Consider the following 21,469-nt stretch of genomic DNA (forward strand, 5'->3'; position numbering starts at 1 on the left):
GAGATATCTGATTGTTTTCTGACTGTTTGTTGTGGTTGAAAGAATTGCCCCCATGGGTTAGCATTGTGGCTATCCCTAGCGCCGGGTAGCCATGGTAACTCTGGTTTGCCTGCATCAATTTAAGTCGCTTTTAGTTTTTTGCTCCAACCAACACTGGGTGACCATCAGGACAACGATCTAGGGGTCAAAAATGGCCGGAATGCTCCTTTAACAGAGGAAACTCTGAGCGACTCGTTGAGGGCGTCTGACCTTCCGTGGCGTAGAAGACGGCGCCGGACTTCCCTCCTCGTGCCTGCCAGTTGACGCAGTGGGACAGCGAGCGGACGAAGTCGTCCTCGCTGCTCTCCATGATCTCCTCTCTCATCTTGTGGAACTCCTCGGCGTAGTAGACCCGGCAGTAGAACTTAGCGTTGGCATCAGAGAACTCTGCACACGGACGAGGAGGGAAAAGGTCACAGAGGGTTCGTTCCTTTGTGTTTTATACTTTTTATTTAGTCTTTTCAATTTAAAGGGATAGTAGCATTTTTTAAAAGTGGAGTTGTATGATCTCCAAATAGCCCCTAAGTACTTTAATTGCAGTAGAAGACTCTCTGCACTCCTCCCGTTAGCAACGCCAGCCCATAATAGCCCTGCCCAGAGATTTACAACATACAGTGTTGTGAACAGACCCAAAGAAACGGCCTATTTTCACGGCCTAGAAGAGGTTTTACCTGAAAAAAAAAATACACAGTTCCATTGTTCACTATAATATAATTTTTCTCAGCCCTTCAAAGTGCAGGAAAAACACAGTTTTTATTTGGACCTAACCAACTCACGTATCCCTCCGCCCAGGGTTAGCGCCCGCCGATCAGCAGTTGGTTAGGTCCAAATAAAAACTGTGTTTTTCCTGAACTTTGAAGGGCTGGAAAAAATTATGTTTCAGGTAAAACCTATTTTAGGCCGTGAAAATAGGCCGTTTCTTTGGGTCTGTTCACAACACTGTATGTTGTAAATCTCTGGGCAGGGCTATTATGGGCTGCCGTTGCTAACGGGAGGAGTGCAGAGAGTCTGCTACTGCAATTAAAGTACTTAGGGGCTATTTGTAGATCATACAACCACACTTTAAAAAAATGCTACTATCCCTTTAACCCTTGGATGCATGAGCTACCAATACCTACACTCTTCCATGAGTGGGGTCAAAAATGACCCCAATTAGAATCAATGCGTTTTTGCAATGAATGTCTTTAATTTTGGTTAAAAATGATGGTTTTCATTATATTTTGGTCAACAAAAGAGTGATTTCATTTTTGACATGTTCATGTATCACTTTTTATTCACATTTGATCACAAAACAATCAATCAGGTATCAAAAATGTCAAAATCCATTGTTTGTGTGTCCGTCTGTCTGTTTGACTATGGAGGACGAACAGAGAACATTCAGTAGGTCCGGGGACCATAACACTGTCCACACATATGTAAACACACAAACATCTTCTCTCTTCTCACTGTGTGCAGTAGGATCATTTGTTGGGCAAGGTCCACAGGAATCCTAGCTGGCCTCCTATAGCAGCCATGATACTTTAGATAAGAAAACATAAAAAGGACAATGTTTGAATGGCACACAAAACTACTGTATAAACCAATAATATGTAGCTATGTAACTAAATGTCTGTGCATTTATATAAATACAGTATGTAAAATATAATATGTAATATGTATGTAAATACACAGACATGCATGCGCACACGCACGTGCACACACCATATACATACATCACAACAATAGTCAATAATCGTAGGCCCCTATAACGGGTTAGCTTTTATTACAGGGAAGTTATAGATATATTATGAGTCTCACTCTCTACACAACAAATGCAGTTATGTTATCTACCTTACTATACTAGCTAACATCAAAGTACTAACATTACTTTGCAGTTAAGCTAAATAATGCCTACTTTGTAACAACAACTACTTTGTAACAACAAAGTAGGCTAATTTGATGACAATAATACTAACGTTATACTCTATCACAGAAAAGTCATGGATGTGGAAAATAAGTTCATGAATGAAGATAATACTTACATGTACAGTATGTTGCTGTGTAAAAATTACCTCCTGGGTGGTGAGACTACTGACATCAGATGTGTAAATAGGACAGTAACAGTATACTGCCAGTCAGTGTTGATGAGAATCAAAGGTTCCTTGGAAATTCCATAGGAAATGCTTGGGGTCATTTTTGACCCCGCTTATGGAAGAGTGGGGTAGTGATACAAAAACTGCAATTTCTTAAAATTAATGAAATATTTTTTTAAAATACAAATGGCCTCATGTCACAAACATGTTTTATGAGGAATACCTGGAATATGAAATTATAATTACTTTTAATTTCAAAGATATTGAAGAATAACAAGCCATGGGGTCATTTTTGACCCCACTTATGCATCTAAGGGTTAAGGGGAAACAAGCTGTGGAGGAAAACAAACAAAAAACAACATGGAGGCTCCTCTGTTGATAATATTATTATATTTAACGTCCTGTGTCTCTAACTGTTAACGTGTAGCGTCCTCTGTTGTTCTGATGAAAGCAGTCGCTCTAGATCTGAGAGATTAAACACATTTCCTTCTCTCTGTCCATCCACCGGCTCAGACTCAGTTTTATACCAACACCTTGTTAAAGCTATTTTTTTTTTACAAACCATCAACAGTATTTTACATATAATAGATACAGAGAGTGTGTTTTTTTCATTTGAAACTATTAGAAATGTTTAATTAGAAAAGATGAGGAGATAAAGTTCTGTTTGATCAAACTTCAGTTACAACTGGTCTAGTTTTGGACTCATTTTATTTTATTTTCAGGGTTTATACAGGAATCTTGAAGTTAATTTAATACCTTTTTCAAGACTTTCTCAATATTTTTCAACACCTCACCACCACTTCAAGCTGTGACACTTTTAACTGAACAGTTTTAGTTTGTGATAAAGACTGTAGACCACTATGATACAACAGAATTCAAAATAGGCCTTTGATTTAGTTTCCAGTAGGGCTGTAGCCGATATTCGACTACTCGGATGCTCACTCGCCTGGTTCATCTTTGTTTTTTAATAAAACGAATAAATTCACACACTTTCACTATGTTTTTTAGGACTCAAACTCTTGGACAGCTAATTCAGAAAAATACCTTCAAAATTTAAGACTTTATAAAGTTGTGAAAAGACTTTTTAATACTTTTTAAGGGTCTTAATTCTCCCAAAATTGATTTATCACCTTTTAATACTTTTCAACACCCAGCGGATACCCTGCTTTTGTTTCTGTTTAATTCATGTCACTGTGACTTTTATGTTGTTTCTGTTTCTGTTGACTTTGTCTTGCACATGTTGTTGTTTGATTGTCATTCGGTAAGTTATGTCACTTTTGATGCAAAGTTGACATTGTTTGAGATGTTCCTTGTTACGAGAACTTGACATAATTTTTAAAGTTTGTCCATTAGGTCTGCTATGACAGTTTAAATTGTCTTTATGTCAAGTTGTCAGAACAAAAACATCTCAAACAATGTCAACTTTGCATCAAAAGTGACATAACTTAGCGAATGACACTTAACGACAGCTGTCATAAGTATTCATTGATGTTTATGACAGTGTTATGTCAATCTGATGAACACCTATTCAAGTAAAGTGTTACCGATTGTTGTTTACGTCCTCAGATCGACAGTTTCATTCACATTAAAGTTTGTTAAGGAAGAACTCACGCAGCTCGACGTGAGGGTTCAACGTCTGTTTCCTCTGTTTGTCCGTCAGCTCAGAGTCTGAAGAGAGAGAGAGAGATGAGTCAGAGAGGAGAGGGAGGTGTGTGTGTGTGTGTGTGTGTGTGTGTGTGTGTGTGTGTGTGTGTGTGTGTCTCACTGAGTGGGTCTGTGTCCAGGCTGCTGCGGCTCTGCTGTGAGGACAGAGACTCACTGGGCCGACCCGGGCTGCTCTTCACCCGACTCTCCGCCCCGCTGGGGAGACACAATCATAATAATAATCAGCATCAACAACAACAACAACAACAACAACACAATCATCATCATTAAGACGAGCAGTGTGTGTGAGTGTGAGTGTGTGTGTGTGTGTGTTACCTGGCGGCCTGAGGAGTCTCTTCTCCTCCTGTGTTCGACGTCTTGGACAAATCATCCAGAGCTGTTTTATATTCTTTACAGCTGCAGGTAAACAAGTAAACTTTACTTTACTTTATTTGTTTATTTAGTGGGGACAGTGCATATTAATGAACAGTGAGTGCTAGAGTACCACAGTAAATACACCAGATTTATCACATGTGCTAAATTACATCCGTAGTCCCCAAAAGAATACAACAATTAACATAAAAAGTCCATAAAGACAGAGGACCAGTAGATAACAGGAAAGAGCAACAACAACAACAACAACAGGATATTTACAAACACACATTAAAACATCACGATACTTAACAAACAAACTGACGAGAGGACACAGAGAGAGGACGGTGTGAGACCTGAGGGCGAAGGCGATGATGGAGCTCGGCTCTTTCTCACACACGGCGATGGGAACCCGCTCGTGTTCGTACATCAGGTAGTGTTTGTCTGGGTCGCTGTGGAGACACGGCACATCACTCACTGTCGGCACGCTGGGGGAGGGGGGGGGGGGGGGGGGGTTACATGACTTCACATTGTTTAAAGGCCCCATGGCATGAAAAATGTGATTTTGGTTATTTTTTCGTGCTTGGGGAGGTCTCTGGGCCACGTATAAACTGCCCCATGCATCAAACTGGTCATAAACGGAGAAACACACACCGCCCATTTGTAGGAACTGTCTCTTTAAGACGAGCAGATAGCACTTCCTCCTTTCTGTGATGTCACACACAAGGTAACTCCGCCCACCGTGACCAGTTGTTTTTTTTCAATTTGTATGAATGCAGCTTAGGTTCCAGTTACTTGCCTGTGATTGGTCCGACCACATGCCACTCTAAAACAGTCAGCCAATCAGAGGAGAGGTTCTCATTCTCTCTTCTGATTGGCCAAATGACCTGTGGCTGCTGGAGCTCCAGAAAGAGGCAATAGAAAGGGGCAGTAGAAACGATATTAAGCAGATCACAGGTACTCAAAACCAATGATACATCTTGTTAGGGAAATAAACCCAGAGAAAAGTGCACAGCATGGGCCTTTAAAGTCGACTACACTGCAAAAACTCAAACTCTTACCAAGAATATTTGTCTTATTTCTAGTCAAAACTAATCTCATTCTACTTAAAATAAGATTTTCACATGAAATAAGTAGAAAAATCTGATAGTGGAGCAAGTTTTTCTTTCTTATTACAAGCACAAAAAACTTACTTTCACTGGCAGATTTTTCTACTTATTTCAAGTAAATTTTTAGGTGATGAGTCTTATTTAAAGTGGAAAGAGATTAGTTTTGACTAGAAATGAGACATTTTGACAAGAAAGACGACAAATATTCTTGGAAAGATTTTGAGTTTTTGCAGTGTAGTCGCTGATAACATCATTCATATTTTTCCCATCATAACTAAAATCACAGGAGGAGGGAAACGCTCTGCAACAATCTGTATTCACTGACTGACAGAAACTAGTAAACAGAACAGCAGCTTTATAAACAACAAGCTGTAAACCAGTTACACTCCTACTGTATATAAGTGCAAAAGAAAATACTGCAGCTACTGTCAGTTAAACAATTAGGGAGGAAAACGACACACAGGCCTCGTCACCATCACAGTCCTGTCACTCACAGTTTCACTCAGTTTTTGTTTTTCGATCCTGGTTGGTTGGTTGTTAATATGAACTGAGTTTCTTTCTTTTTTTTTAATTACTGGCTTATTCGGCTGCTGTGGTGCGCAAGTGTTACAGGCTACTTTTTTTTTTTTCCATCAACGATCCGCGGAGCGATCACGGATCAACACTGATCCGTTGCACCACGACTGGCTCTACGTCCTCACTTTGGACACTCTCACCTAGAATAACATTAATAACCAAGTTCACCAAGGCCGTGAATTCAGCAGTAGAAGACAATTTAAAGGGACAACGAGGAGTTTTGGAATGGAGTTCTCATGACTCGCCGCGAAACCGAAAGTAAAGAAACGCTGGTCGGCTCGCCCAGCATTTCCACCACCACTAATAATAACAAAATAACCATAGAGACAAAACCATAGATTTATCTAGAATGGACCATTAACAAGTGGTAACGTAGATTCATCCACATTAAAGCAGAAGTGAGTGATATATTTGTGTTAATATAAGTCTTAAATAGTTATATCTTCCGACAGCAATCACTTACATAGAGTGTTTGGACTGAAACACGGGTCTCTCAGTCCCTCTGCTCTGCTCTGAGCCCAGGAGAAAACATTTATCGTATCCTACAGTTTTTATCCAATGAGGAGAGAGAACGGCATGCAGGGCTGTGTGTGCAGCCAAGGAACGCCGTGAATGTGGCGACGTAGGGACGAGGACTGTTATGGTGCGTTCAAGGAAACTCGTTTTTTTCCGACCTGTGAAGTCGTACCAGTTCGATCTGGTACGAGTTCACCGGTCGGAAGTTACGAGTGGCCGTTATAGTGACTTTCACCGGTAAAACAGGTCGGAGAAACACGAGTGGGTTGCCTGGAACGCTACAAAGTCGTAAGTTGTGACTTGAAGCTGTAATTTACGATTTCAAAAGCCTGCCTGGAACGCAGCATTAGCCAAAACGACCGGATCACTCACTTCTGCTTTAATATGAGACTTTTTTATTGTCGCAGAATTTTTCGTTCTGCCGACGGAGAAACTCCTGGTTGTCCCTTTAAATCAGTTAGGGGGAGGGATTATTTTCATTCAGCCACTCACCTGTTGTTTCAAGCAGCTCTTATCTTGTACGGTCACATGATCAGCAACTAGTCGACGTCAAGCTCAAAACGTCGTTGTGGAGCAGTAAAGTCGACTAGTCTGTGCAAACCCTAAGGCTGTGAAGTGTGTGTGTGTGTCAGGTGTGTGTGTGTGTAGTGTGTTGCCATGGACTCACAACGGGACGGGGATGGGGTTGTAGCTGTTGCCGGGCAGGAAGTTGGCGAGGATGGCCTTCATGGTCGACTTCTCCTTCACCTGGCTGTCGGTGGAGCCCAGCAGGTGTCCATCAAACACATCTACACACAGAGAGACACACACACACACACACACACACACACACACACACACACACACACACACACACACACGTCTTCATACAGCACAGGTAGGCAGGCAGGTGTGTGTGTGTGTGTGTGTGTGTGTGTGTGTGTGTCTCGGTGTGTGTGTGTGTGTGTGTGTGTGTCTCTGTGTGTGTGTGTGTGTGTGTGTGTGTGTGTGTGTGGTTGTGTGTGTGTGTGTGTGTGTGGTTGTGTGTGTGTGTGTGTGTGTGTGTGTGTGTGTCTCTGTGTGTGTGTGTGTGTGTGTGTCTCTGTGTGTGTGTGTGTGTGTGTGTGTGTGTGTGTGTGTGTCTCTCTGTGTGTGTGTCTCTGTGTGTGTGTGTGTGTGTGTGTGTGTGTGTGTGTGTGTGTGTGTGTGTGTGTACCCTCGGGGAGGCTGACTGAGTCCTGCTCGGTGAAGGAGGGGACCGGTGTGACCGGCTCAGCTCCTGGTTCCCCCGGCGACGGCAGCAGCAGCGAGGACGAGGAGGCCGACGGCATCGCACTGAGGTGACGGTCCTCTGTCACAGGCCAGACCATAATAACATTACACATAGTCAGATTATCTACAGTCAGGTTAACAATAGTCAAGTTAACTATAAGATTATCTTTAGTAAAATGATCTACAATCAAATGATCTATAATCAGATTACCTACAGTCAGATTAACAGTAATCAGATTACCTACAGTCAGATCAACTGTAATCAGATTACCTACAGTCAGATCAACTGTAATCAGATTACCTACAGTCAGATCAACTGTAATCAGATTACCTACAGTCAGATTAACAGTAATCAGATTACCTACAGTCCGGTGACTCACCTTTCTCTCCGTTCTGTACGACGGGTGAGGGGTTGCGGGGGGACGAGTCCAGGCCGCTCTGTCGGATTAACAACAGGATTATAATAATACATACAGGTGAGTCAGAGGTCAAAGGTCAGTGAGGGGTCAGAGGTCAAAGGTCGCTGACCTTGGTTTCCTCGGTGGTCTGTCGGTGTCGTCCTGGACTCGGGGGAACAGACAGACGCTTCCTGCCTTTCTCCTGCTGGAACAGGTCCTGCAGCCTGAGGGGGGGGGGGGGGGGGGGGGGGGGGGGGGCAGGTTACCATGACTGTGTCCAAAATCACTCACTCATTCCCTCCTCCCTTCTCACTATAGTGAATTCAATATAGTAACTTACTTCAAATGAAAAACACTTTCGGACACTACTCCGCCGCACAGTTAATTACGTATTATGTTGAGTAATTAAAACGTTCCGACCGGGATCGTAACGGCCGGCCGATGTAGGTACCAAAATAAAAAGAGGAGTAAAGCAATATATTAAGCGGTAATATATATTTAAGCATCAAAGATGTTCAATCAAACCCACATAGTTTGAAACAACGTTCAAAACACACACAGCCAGTGTCACAACTAAGCATAAAGTCCGCTAGCTTAATGCTAATGTATAATGTAAAACACCATAGACAGGCTAACAGAAATTAGCCTCGCTATCCAGAGTCTGTGGTCAGTTTATAACACTTGTTAGGAAATTTGCTCCGACGTTTGTTGTGGGAGTCTGTTGAAGCCGCGACCGGACAACTCTGGCAGCTGGACACATTTATTGAGGCTGCTGCACTACTGCATTTATTTGGTAGCTACACCGGTCACTACTGCATTTATTTGGTAGCTACACCGGTCACGACTGCATTTATTTGGTTGCTACACCGGTCACTACTACATTTATTTGGTAGCTACACCGGTCACTACTTGCATTTATTTGGTAGCTACACCGGTCACTACTTGCATTTATTTGGTAGCTACACCGGTCACTACTTGCATTTATTTGGTAGCTACACCGGTCACTACTTGCATTTATTTGGTAGCTACACCGGTCACTACTTGCATTTATTTGGTAGCTACACCGGTCACTACTGCTACACCGGTCACTACTACATTTATTTGGTAGCTACACCAGTCACTACTGCATTTATTTGGTAGCTACAGCGGTCACTACTTCATTTATTTGGTAGCTACACCGGTCACTACTTCATTTATTTGGTAGCTACACCGGTCACTACTTCATTTATTTGGTAGCTACAGCGGTCACTACTTCATTTATTTGGTAGCTACACCGGTCACTACTTCATTTATTTGGTAGCTACACCGGTCACTACTGCATTTATTTGGTAGCTACACCGGTCACTACTTCATTTATTTGGTAGCTACACCGGTCACTACTTCATTTATTTGGTAGCTACACCGTCACTACTTCATTTATTTGGTAGCTACACCGGTCACTCTGGGCCGCTGTGGTAACGGCGATCCGTGACCGCAATGCATGATGGGATATCTTGCTCCGGTTAGTGACCATCGGATGTTCACTACATTTCGCGGTGAATTGTGGGATAGATTCAGTCACTATATAGTGAACATTAATAATCACTAAACATTCGGACACCACTACAACAACTGGTCACTATAGAGAGAGTAGAGGGGGATTTCGGACACAGCCTGTGACTTCCTGGTCAGGTGTGTGACATCATGTGTCATGTGACATGTGCTACGTTCTTCCTCTGTGGTGTCTGACCTGGCGTTCCAGGACTGCAGCATCTCACACAGACCCTGTTTCTTCATCACCAGAGACTCCAGAACCAGCTGCAGCTGCTGGGGAGAGTCCACGCCGCAGGCCTGCAGCCGCGCAGTCAGCTTCTCTACCCAGCTACGCAGCTCCGCCTCCTCCATCTAGAGACACACACACACACACACACACACACACACACACACACACATGCTGAGTGTCTAACCCCGTCTGTGCAGTGAGGCCTGGACTACACAATACGATATATATCTAAACGTACATTTTTCTGTCCAATTGGGCCTCTTAACCACACCAACACGGCGATTTCACCCACATAAACGGAGATATTTTTAAAATAAAAAGATAAAAAAGTGGAGAAATAAAAAATTATCCGATTGAGTGGATCCGTGTAGCGACGTTAAACGGAGCTGGTGTTGATACGACGACGTCAAGCGCCTAGCGACAAGCCGTTCACACATGCGGTTGTCAACAACAATGGCCGACATGTACCGGGCTATCTGTGCTTTGCACTTTTAGCAGTGTTTCCAATTCATTCATTTACTCGTGATGAATTACATCCACCACGAATAGATTTTTTGCCGTTCATTAATGTCCACATAGCACTGCTTCTCCATTATTGTCGTTTACACACACACACACAGAGAGAGAGAGAGAGAGAGAGAGAGAGAGAGAGAGAGAGAGAGAGAGAGAGAGAGAGAGAGAGAGAGATAGAGAGAGAAAAGCGTGCATGCATGACAGTACAGACTGCTTCTTCTGGACCATTTAACCATAGACATACTGTATATGTCTATGCATCTGACTGCGCTCATAACGTTCTTCTGCTGTGGTATTTTACATGTTGCTCATCGCCACCTATCGGCCGGGCGGCGTGGCATTTCAGGCTTCAGAGGCGATCGTTTTCAGTTTTGCCTCTTCGTATGGACAGAGATAATTCTGTGGTGTGGACAGAGTTTTTTTTTTAAACGAAGACGAAAATATCCGCTTAAAAAAATATTCATATACAGTACGTGTAGTCCAGGTCTAAGACAGCGTCAGAGCGGCGGTGGAGGAGCAGGAGGAGAACCTACGTCCTTCTGAGCGAACAGGTCCTCCATCTTCTCCTCTCTGGTCTTACTGAAGGTGTCGGTCTTCAGCGACGTCAGCCGGTCGTCGATGGCCAGGTAAACCTGCGTCACCCTGGGCAACCACAGAGGACAGAGGACAGAGGTCAGAGACGTATAAACATCACTGTGTGTGAGGATCTAGACTTTAATCTGCTGTGGTGACTCTTCTCCAGATGTTCTGGTCCGGTCACTAACTGGGTTTCCATCCAAATGTATCGAATTTAAAGGGATAGTTCACCCTAGAATGATATTTCGCTCATTATCTACTCACCCTCATGTTGACTAAGGGCTGGAAGAATTATCAGAGTCCACCGTCCCTTCTCTGAGTTACAGGGGGTCTCGGCGTAGAAGTCCATTTCAATGCAACGGTTGCAAAGGGACACCGGAGCTCTTCGTAAAAAAACACACACAAAAAAACATCCAAATACCTCCATGATGCTCGTATGTAATGTCCGTCTTGTGCTGAAGCCCCAAATTGCGTAATTGTCCCGAAAAAAAATTAAATAAGTCTATATTTTAAGCTTGTTTGTAGCGGAAGCTTCTCGAAGCTCCTCTTCCTGGTCCGTCCAAATCTCGCGTGATTCGCAGTACCGCACTGACGCCGGCGCAAATCACGCGATATTTGGACGGACCAGGAAGAGGAGCTTCGAGAAGCTTCCGCTACAAACAAGCTTAAAATATAGACTTATTTAATTTTTTTTCGGGACAATTACGCAATTTGGGGCTTCAGCACAAGACGGACATTACATACGAGCATCATGGAGGTATTTGGATGTTTTTTTGTGTGTGTTTTTTTACGAAGAGCTCCGGTGTCCCTTTGCAACCGTTGCATTGAAATTCACTGCTACGCCGAGACCCCCTGTAACTCAGAGAAGGGACGGTGGACTCTGATAATTCTTCCAGCCCTTAGTCAACATGAGGGTGAGTAGATAATGAGCGAAATATCATTCTAGGGTGAACTATCCCTTTAAGAGCGGATTTTGTGAAAATACGCAAAAAGCAATTGCGAATTTGTTTCCATTCGTTATTGTTTTATTATTTTATTTTATTATTATTTTGTTATTTATTGGGAGAGGAGGAGTGCGCTGTGAGATTACGTCATAAGAGAGCGTGAATGTATCCATGACAACAGACACTCAGCTGACACTCAACATCATGGACAATTGACTTACTTACGGACTATAAGAGAGCACCTGAGTAGCCTATAAGCCGCACCAGCTAAATGTTAAAAGAAAATACATATATCGGCCGCACTTGAATATAAGCCGCAGGTTTTCATGTTGTAACATGAGATATTTACACAGAAAGACAGTAGGGACTGTGACAGTCTGTTCTGGTTACGCTCCTCTCGGCCATGTGCATTTTTTATTTTACAACGAAGCAGTCGAAAAATCAATAAATGTAGCGGTGGATAACATTACATAACATATACGATGTTACGACGTGTGTGTTTGTGTAGTCTGAACCGTCATAAACAAAAGATTATGGGTTACAGAGCGCGTTTGTGTTGCGATGCAGCAGTGACGAGAGCTGGGACACCGGGGCGGGAGAAAAAGTAGCAGCTTATAGTCCAGAAAGTACGGTTAACTTTTTTTTAAATACATTTTTAGTATATTATGATAATGTATGTGTTTCTATTCTGGGGCTTCACTTTTAACTAATTAATAAATGTGTTGAATGAATGAATATGGTATGTAATAATGGTATTCTATCTCGTCTTGTATTGTATTGTGTCTCACTTCAGAGAGAAGTCCTTCACGTCCTGCTGCAGGTTGGTTTTGGACGGTCCCAGGTTCCTGATGAAGATCTTGGGACGAGGAAGACAGATCTCCAGCAGCCGCACCGACGTGTAGCTGAGAGGGAAACAGTTTTATATTTATATATATTTATGATCCTTCTGTTGATGTAGAGTCATTCTGATTTTATTCTCATTTCTATATTCAATATAGGGATGTCACAATTACTTGTTTTCACAATTAATTTATCGCAAAGATTCCTAAATACCGTCATTTTCCAAAGAAAGATTATGTTGGAACCATCTCGGCAGATGTGGCGCCAAAGTAATAAAGGTAAATGCTCAGATACTGGTCCATTTACCTAATGTAACATTGAATTGGTAGGAATTTAAAAGTTTGTGTGTCATTTGTAATTAAAATAAAAACAAAAAATTATTAAAATAAACTTAAACAATTGGTATAGATGACAATTAATGACTTCAAACACTTCCCCTGGGGAATATAATTGGTCCTTTATTAATGTATGTGTAAATAATTAGCATTGCAATTATTTAGACTATATTTGATTTTACACATTCATAGTGTTGTGAAATTAATCGATGCATAATAATCGTGATAATCGTAACACAGTGATTATTTCTCTGACAATAATCGTACCAAGAAAATCTATAATCGTGACATCCCTAATTGTTTTACTGACACTTTGATGTGAATAATGAATAAAAAAAAGAAAATCCAAATGAACAACAGTTAAAGGGATAGTTCACCCAAAATTGAAATTTCACTCATTATCTCCTCCCCCTCATGTGGACTAAGGGCTGGGAGAAGTTTCAGAGTCCTCCGTGGCTTCTCTGAGTTACAGGGGGTCTCGGCGTAGCAGTGCATGTCCATATAACGGTTGCAAATGGATACCAACTGTCTTCGTCCAAAAAGACACACCAAAAAACATCCAAATACCTCCATGCTGCTCGTATGTAATGTCCCTCTTGTATTGAAGCCCCGAAATGCGAAATTGTCCCGAAACTTTTTTTAAAAGTCTATATTTCAAGCTTGTTTTGTAGCGGAAACTTCTCGAAGTTCCTCTTTCTGGTTCATCCAATTTGATGGGAAGAGGAGCTTCGAGAAGATATTTGGATGTTTTTTGGTGTGTCTTTTTGTTACGAAGACAGTTGGTATTCATTTACAACCGTCATATGGACATGCACTGCTACGCCGAGACCCCCTGTAACTCAGAGAAGCCACGGAGGACTCTGAAACTTCTCCCAGCCCTCAGTCCACATGAGGGGGAGGAGATAATGAGTGAAATTTCAATTTTGGGTGAACTATCTCTTTAATGTATGTGTGATTGTTCCTTAGTTTGCTGTGAGCCGTGGACCGACCTGAAGGACGCCACCATCTGGTTGTAGGAGAAGTACTGGTGGTAGTCTTTGTGCATGGAGTGGCCGCAGGGCTCGGCGTTGGCCCGCCTCGTGTACTGGTGGCCGTAGAAACGCAGCTCCAGGTATTTGGCGAAGGACATGGACCAGGAGTCGTTGGACAGAGGCACGACCGGCGTCACCTAGACAACGGGGGAGACGAGGGAGAGTTAACAGAGTTTAGACGACAGACAGAGGTGTAGAAGAGCAGAAAGAAGAAGAAAAAGAGAAGGGCTGTCTTCGAAACCGCATCCTACACTGCAAAAACTCTACATCTGTCCAAGAATATTTGTCTTATTTCTTGTCCAAATGTCTCATTTCTAATCAAAACTAATCTCTTTCCACTTTAAATAAGACTCATCAATTAAAAATGAACTTGTTTTTAGATCATTTTCACTTGTTTCAAACAAAATTTTCACTTGAAATAAGTAGAAAAATCTGCCAGTGAAAGTGAAAGTTTTTTGTGCTTGTGATAAGAAAGAAAAACTTGCTCCACTATCAGATTTTTCTACTTATTTCAAGTGAAAATCTGCTTTAAAGAAGTAAAAAGTGTCTAAAAACAAGCTGCTTTTTAATGTGATGAGTCTTATTTTAAGTAGAATGAGATTTGTTTTGACTAGAAATAAGACAAATATTCTTGGTAAGATTTTGAGTCTTTGCAGTGTACCGTACTGCCTACTACATACTGTGTTAGTATGTACTGTAAACTGCATACTGAATGTAGGATTCAGTCTGCTACTTCAGCAGACCGACACCGTTCACACCACAGTAACAGTAGACAAGTTCCCCAGAATGCATTTCGTGGCAACCGGTAGCGGTAGCTGTAAAACAGGTGAAATGCTATTTTATTTCCCGCTCTAGTGCTGTTATTATGTAACTTTATTAAGTTTTAAGGACAACGAGGAGTTTCTCCATCGGCAGAACGAAAAATTCCGCGACAATAAAAAAGTCTGATATTAATGTGGATGAATCTACGTTACCACTTGTTAATGGTCCATTTTAGATAAATCTATCGTTTTGTCTCTATGGTTATTTTGTTATTATTAGTGGTGGTGGAAATGCTGGGAGAGCCGACCAGCGTTTCTTTACTTTCGGTTTCGTGGCGAGTCATGAGAATAACGCCGCCGAATCACAGTTTATGGTGGGAACTACGACGGTATGTGATCGTCTTCCAACCTCTGACTTTAATTCTTGATGAATGAAAACATGAGTCTGTCTTGCGCCGGTCAAAGAATTTCACGGTGCGGAGGCTCATAAATGTAGTGAGAAAACACTTCGCTTTTACAAAACTCCTCGTTGTCCCTTTAATATTTGTTCATGTGAGGAAGTAACTGTTTAGATCCCAAATATACGGCCAGTTTATCCAAGTGACGGCTGGTTAGAAGTTTGCTCAGATGTTTTTCGGAGAAGTGAAGCTCCGCAACGACCGGGACATCACAGAGACAGCAGCCGGTCTGCAGAGCTGCTCGGCCGGCCAACCTCCGTCGTCATCCCGGGGGGAGAAAACGATCACTAATTAACTTACCCACAGGTTTTTAGAGGTTTACCACCAGCTGGTTAAATTATTTTTAGGAGATAAATGTTGGTCTCAGTGATGAAATCTAACAATTGTCTCCGATTTTTCCCTGTTAAAAGTGTTTTCCATGGAGTTTTTCCTCAGTGGATGTGAGGGTCTAAGGACAGAGGGTGTTGTTACGATGCCATGTGAAGCCCTTTGAGACAAACTGTTTGTAAAAACGGGCTATACTAATAAAATTGCCTTGCAGCCGCATTAGTTTGTTTGAATGAAAAGTGAAGCTTCCTGTGTAGAGCTGGTTACGCTACACGGCAAAGATACTTCACTACTCTAAACCGTCTTTGGTTACGGTTAGACATCAGGGGAGCATTGCATTGTGGGATACAGTACACCATGTAGACTGGTCAGATACTGGGGATATTTTCCGAATCAGTACGACATCCGGGACGATATGCTTTTCTCCCGATTCGATTCTTCTACGATTTTTTTGGATGGCGATTCGATTTAAATTGCGATTCCACGATATTGCCGATTCTCTCTATGATTTTTTGTCTTTAGCATTTTTAACATTTATCTGCTCACAAACACTGTAGGAGCCTATAAATTAACATACTCCATTACAAAGTGAACTTAAACCCTTTTCAAAACCTGTACTCTCTGTATGTAAAAAAGGCGAACAAATGCACATTGCACAATATTTCAAAAAAAAATAAATAAATAGATTTTTGAAAAAAAAAATCGATTTAAAAATCGTCAAAAAAGATATCGCGATATTTATGTGAAAAGATTTTTTCTCCCACCCCTAACTAGCAGTATAGTATGCGGTTTCGAATACGGGAAGAAGAAGCAGGAGCATCACACTGCAAAAACCCCTAATCTTTCCAAGAATATTTGTTTCATTTCTAGTCAAAACTAAACTCTTTCCACTTTAAATAAGACTCATCACCTAGAAATAATCTTATTTTTAGATCATTTTCACTTGTTTCAAACAAATTTTTACTTGAAATAAGTAGAATAATCTGCCAGTGAAAGCAAATTTTTTTGTGCTTGTAATAAGAAAGAAAAACTTGATCCACTATCAGATTTTTCTACTTATTTCAAGTGAAAATCTGCTTGAAAGAAGTAAAAAGTGTCTAAAAACAAGCTACTTTTAATATGATGAGTCTTATTTTAAGTAGAAAGAGATTTGTTTTGACTAGAAATAAGACAAATATTCTTGGTAAGAGTCTGAGTTTTTGCAGTGCATCATCATCGTTGCGGTCCGACCTGTTTGCAGATGCGGCACCAGGAGTAGTTGAGGATGGTGTGCTGGTAGCCCGGCACCGGAGAGTCCAGCTCCTTCAGCACGATCTGGACGCAGCCGCTGCCGTGCACGAAGCGCCGGATGTGGTGCACCATGGGAGTCTCACAGTACATGCTGGGACACTGGTAGGACGGCCTGCAGACACACACACACACACACACACACACACTGATGAAGACGACTGAGCAGCTGACTGGGAGTCATGATGTCATCACAGCTTTACTTTACTTTGTTTATTTGGTCGGGACAGTGCATATTAATGGACAGTGAGTGCTAGAGTACCCACAATCAGTGTTGTGCTAGTTACTGAAAAATAGTAACTAGTTACAGTTACTAGTTACTTCATTAAAAAAGTAACTCAGTTAGTAACTCAGTTACTTAAACCAAAAAGTAATGCGTTACTGAAAAAGTAACTTTTTCGTTACTTTAAAACGTTTTTTTTCTCCAATGCTCCCATAAAATAAAGGTTAATTGAATCCCCCTCTAACTGTCATTTCAGTTCTGTACTGATGATGAAAGAACGTGTTTTTATCTGTAAAATTCTACCATCATCATCATGCTGCATGGTGTCAGCATGTACAGCAGCTTTGACCTAACAGAACTGCAAAACAATATTGAGGATAGATCTCACTTTGACTGAGTTACATTCAAGAACCTGTTTTCAATGACGGAAATAAATTCACTCCAGCAGTATTTTTTTATCGATTGATCAGCTGTGTTTACCGTTTCAGGTGTCATAATTGGAGTCCGTCTGTCGGACTCGAACGGCAGCTCCAACCGCTGCTGCTCGGTGGAGTGGGTGCTTGTGTGTCTCGCTGTGACTCGGAGCTGTGTCCCAGTTGAGGGGCTGCAGCCTGAACTGACACACAGCTGATCGGTCTCGAATGCTGCGTTAGCAAACGTTAGCTTAGCTCGCCGTCATGCCCTGACCATGGCCCTGACCTGTCCAGTCCTCTTCATGGAGCGTGTTTGATTACGTGTGGGACGCTAGAGGGCGGTCGCAAAGTGCTTTGTTTTTCACCGTGTTGCAGTGTGCTCTGTCTTTCTTTCAATTCAATGAAACGTTCGCTAGAATGTTATGGGAAGTGTGTGCCGCTGTAAAACCTCACCCAAAGGAACGGAAAGGAACGGAGTAACGCAGTGTTTGGTAACGGAAACGGAGTTACTGATTTTAAAAAAACAACGCGTTACGTTATTAGTTACTGAAAAAAGTAACGGCGTTACGTAACGGCGTTACTAATAACGCGTTACTACCCAACACTGCCCACAATAAATACACCAGATTTAGCTCATGTGCTAAATTACATCCGTAGTCCCCAAAACAACACAACAATTAACATAAAAAGTCCAAGAAGACAGAGGACCAGTAGATAACAGAAGAAGTGCATTTACATAGTTACAGGGTTAGACATGATTCTATATATATAATCTATATAGCTGGAATTAAAGCAGAAGTAAGGTGAATGTTTGTGTTAATATAAGTCTTAAATAGTTATATCTTCCGACAGCAATCACTTCTATAGAGTGTTTGGTCTGAAACACGGGTCTGTCAGTCCCTCTGCTCTGCTCTGAGCCCAGGAGAAAACTTTCCTTGTATCCTACAACCTTTATCCAATGAGGAGAGAGAACGGCATAAAGGGGCGGTCCTCTCTGTGTGTGCAGCCAAGGGATGCGCGTGAATGTGGTGACGTAGGGACGAGGACCAATAGATCCATGACGAGGGCGGGGGCTGCTAACTCCATCGGCTGACAAGACGTTATGGTGCGTTCAGGGCAGCCCGTAACTCGTGTTTTTCCGACCTGTGAAGTCGTACCAGTTCGATCTGGTACGAGTTCACGGGTCAGAAGTTACGAGTGGCCGTTATAGTGACTTTCACAGGTAAAACAGGTCGGAAAAACACGAGTGGGTTGCCTGGAACGCTACAAAGTCGCAAGTTATGACTTGAAGCTGTAATTTACGGTTTCAAAAGCCGGCCTGGAACGCAGCATTAGCCAAAACGACCGGATCACTCACTTCTGCTTTAACATGATTCATTTAAATATAAAAATCTATATCTATACAGTTGTGCTTGACATGATTCGTTGAATTATAAAAAATATATATATATCTATACAGTAAGTTGCAGCTGTAACATCTGGACCGACCTGAAGCAGTATCTCTCCAGGAAGACGCCCAGCGACAGGTCGTTCTTCCCGTAGAACTCCATGGTGACGATCCTGAGGACGAGAACAGACGTGACGCAACGCTCAACAACAACGTGTGTGTAGTGTAATGCAGTCGTTCTCAAACTTTTTTACATCAAGGACCCTCAACTGACATAAATTAGACCACAGACCCCCATTGGACAACATTTTGAAGTTAACACTAGACAAATACAAATATGTCTTTTTTTGGTCACTGTACATTCATATTAGGGCGAATGGCATGAATTTTTGGAATATATTGTAGATACATTTCTGGGAAGACGTGGTACAATTTCTCCAAAAACATTTAAACATTTCTAGAAAAAAAGTGGGAAAAATTCTAGAAAGAGGGGTAACATTTAAAAAAAAAAAAATTCTAGAAAGAGGGGTAACATTTAAAAAAAAAAAAATTCTAGAAAGAGGGGTAACATTTAAAAAAAAAAAAATTCTAGAAAGAGGGGTAACATTTAAAAAAAAAAAAAGGTTTAAAAAAAAATTCTAGAAAAAGTGGTAAAATTCCCCCCCCCCAAAAAAATCTATTTTTTTTTTTAAATTCTAGAAAAAGGTTGTAAAATTTCTAAAAAATAATAATAATAATAATAAAAAAAAAAAAAAAAAGTTCTAAAAAAAAGTGGTAAAATTTCGTGTGTAGTGTGTAGTAGTGTAGAGTGTGTAGTGTAGTGTGTAGTAGTGTGTAGCAGTGTGAGGTCACCAGGGGCTGACGCAGGGGTTGGGAGCGTTGTTGGACTGAGCCGAGGAGCTGCTGAACAGGACACACAGCCTCTGGTGGTTGACCGGGGTCAGGCAGTCCAGCTGTTACCACGACAACCACAACAACAGGAAGGTCAGAGGTCAAAGCCACAGAGTCAGAGTCATGTTGCTTTCAGATTAAAGTCACACTTTGATCAGGTCAGAATGAGGAAAAACATCAACTCAACTGAAACTAAGACTGATTTTAATATCTAGGATTATAAATGATCATAAATCTCCATCAGCTGTTTGAACCGATCTCTGGCCAATTACTGATGACACCTGAAACGGTAAACACAGCTGATCGATCGAAATAAATCACAGCTCGAGTGAATTTACTTTCCGTCACTGAAAACAGGTTCTTGAATGTAACTCGGTCAAAGTGAGACGTATCCTCAATATGTGTTGTAGTTCTGTTAGGTCATGATGTAGCTACATGCTGACTAAGTTAGAGAAAATCGATTTGTTACTTTCGTCAATTTTAAACTTTGGCGGCTCTGGGCGGGAGGGGTAATATTCGAATATATCCGAACGAATTACGGGTCATTCAATAATCGTTCGAACCTCATTTTTCTAAAAACTGACAGCCCTATGGTACACTAAATGGAATGCCTTAATTAGTATCCTTGGTAACACCTGTATTTGTTTATACTCTCTGAAACGGTCTATAATTTACTTTGTGATTCCATTGGAATAAAACCAAGGCAAAGTGCCGTATCTGCCATAAAACGGTCAAAATTGGTCAGAAAGACAAACTACAAAACACATTTAATTCAGTCCACCTTTATCAAATCAATTCTAGACTTGGTAGTTGTTCATAATTTGATGCTTAAACCTGACGATGAAAAACACAAAAAGCTGTTTTTCTCAGTTTTTAGGCATTTTGACAGATACTGAACTTTGCCTTCGTAGGGCAGTATTGATCAGACTGATGTATTGATAATAACTGCTGTATTGATGATCTGTCTCACCTTGGGGGCCCAGCTCATGTCGTTCTGTTTGCTTGGTTTCTCCTCTTCGCTGTCGGCCTTCACCGGGCCTCTGCTCTGTCCGTTGAAGGCGGCCGTGGTGCTGGAGCTGGAGCTGGTGCTAGCGGGGGCGGAGCTGAAGATGTCTACCACGGCGGTAGCAGCAGCAGCATCTCTCTGGCGGATTCGACCCCCCTGAGCTCGGTAGTCGGCCACCATCTTGGCGAGGTCCTGGCAGCTGCTGAGCTGCTCCACGATGCGCGTGCTGGTCAGACCGTGGCACGGCAGCACGGAGACGGGCCGCGCCGCCGCCGCCACGCCGTTGGTCTGAGCGCCGCCCAGCGAGGACGAGGACGGGGCCGAGTCCTTCAGCAGCTGCCGCTTCCTGTGACCGTCCAGCTCCTTGAAGTCTTTGTTGAGGAGAGGGGACAGGTACACCTACGGGACACCATCAGGGCTAGTCAGCGGTGTAGTCTATGTGATACTCAGCTATCCACCACTTTCCGGAGAACGACGCTGGGTGTCGCCATGACACTCCATTCATTACATTTTAGATTAAAGGGATAGTTCACCCTAGAATGATATTTCGCTCATTATCTACTCACCCTCATGTTGACTAAGGGCTGGAAGAATTATCAGAGTCCACCGTCCCTTCTCTGAGTTACAGGGGGTCTCGGCGTAGCAGTGAATTTCAATGCAACGGTTGCAAAGGGACACCGGAGCTCTTCGTAAAAAAACACACACAAAAAAACATCCAAATACCTCCATGATGCTCGT

General features: G+C 42.2%; 1 protein-coding gene across 5 annotated transcripts in view; it reads right to left on the minus strand.

Annotated features, from left to right (window-relative positions):
* pikfyve (phosphoinositide kinase, FYVE finger containing) overlaps positions 1 to 21,469 on the minus strand; it is a 72,853-nt gene that overhangs the window by 7,414 nt on the left and 43,970 nt on the right. For all 5 annotated transcript variants that reach the window (XM_083996368.1, XM_083996369.1, XM_083996365.1 and 2 more), the window contains 17 exons: positions 20,696 to 21,130; positions 19,687 to 19,787; positions 18,936 to 19,007; positions 16,755 to 16,926; positions 13,937 to 14,115; positions 12,561 to 12,674; positions 10,786 to 10,894; positions 9,707 to 9,861; positions 8,108 to 8,201; positions 7,960 to 8,017; positions 7,524 to 7,658; positions 6,996 to 7,116; positions 4,484 to 4,579; positions 4,092 to 4,172; positions 3,877 to 3,971; positions 3,723 to 3,779; positions 250 to 426 (listed from right to left, as the gene is read on the minus strand). In XM_083996368.1, coding sequence (XP_083852494.1) covers positions 250 to 426; positions 3,723 to 3,779; positions 3,877 to 3,971; positions 4,092 to 4,172; positions 4,484 to 4,579; positions 6,996 to 7,116; positions 7,524 to 7,658; positions 7,960 to 8,017; positions 8,108 to 8,201; positions 9,707 to 9,861; positions 10,786 to 10,894; positions 12,561 to 12,674; positions 13,937 to 14,115; positions 16,755 to 16,926; positions 18,936 to 19,007; positions 19,687 to 19,787; positions 20,696 to 21,130 — 2,251 coding nt within the window. The remainder of the gene's footprint in view (positions 1 to 249; positions 427 to 3,722; positions 3,780 to 3,876; positions 3,972 to 4,091; positions 4,173 to 4,483; positions 4,580 to 6,995; positions 7,117 to 7,523; positions 7,659 to 7,959; positions 8,018 to 8,107; positions 8,202 to 9,706; positions 9,862 to 10,785; positions 10,895 to 12,560; positions 12,675 to 13,936; positions 14,116 to 16,754; positions 16,927 to 18,935; positions 19,008 to 19,686; positions 19,788 to 20,695; positions 21,131 to 21,469) is intronic.

This window comes from Trachurus trachurus, assembly GCF_905171665.1.
Source record: "Trachurus trachurus genome assembly, chromosome: 21".
Classification (NCBI taxonomy): Eukaryota; Metazoa; Chordata; class Actinopteri; order Carangiformes; family Carangidae; genus Trachurus; species Trachurus trachurus.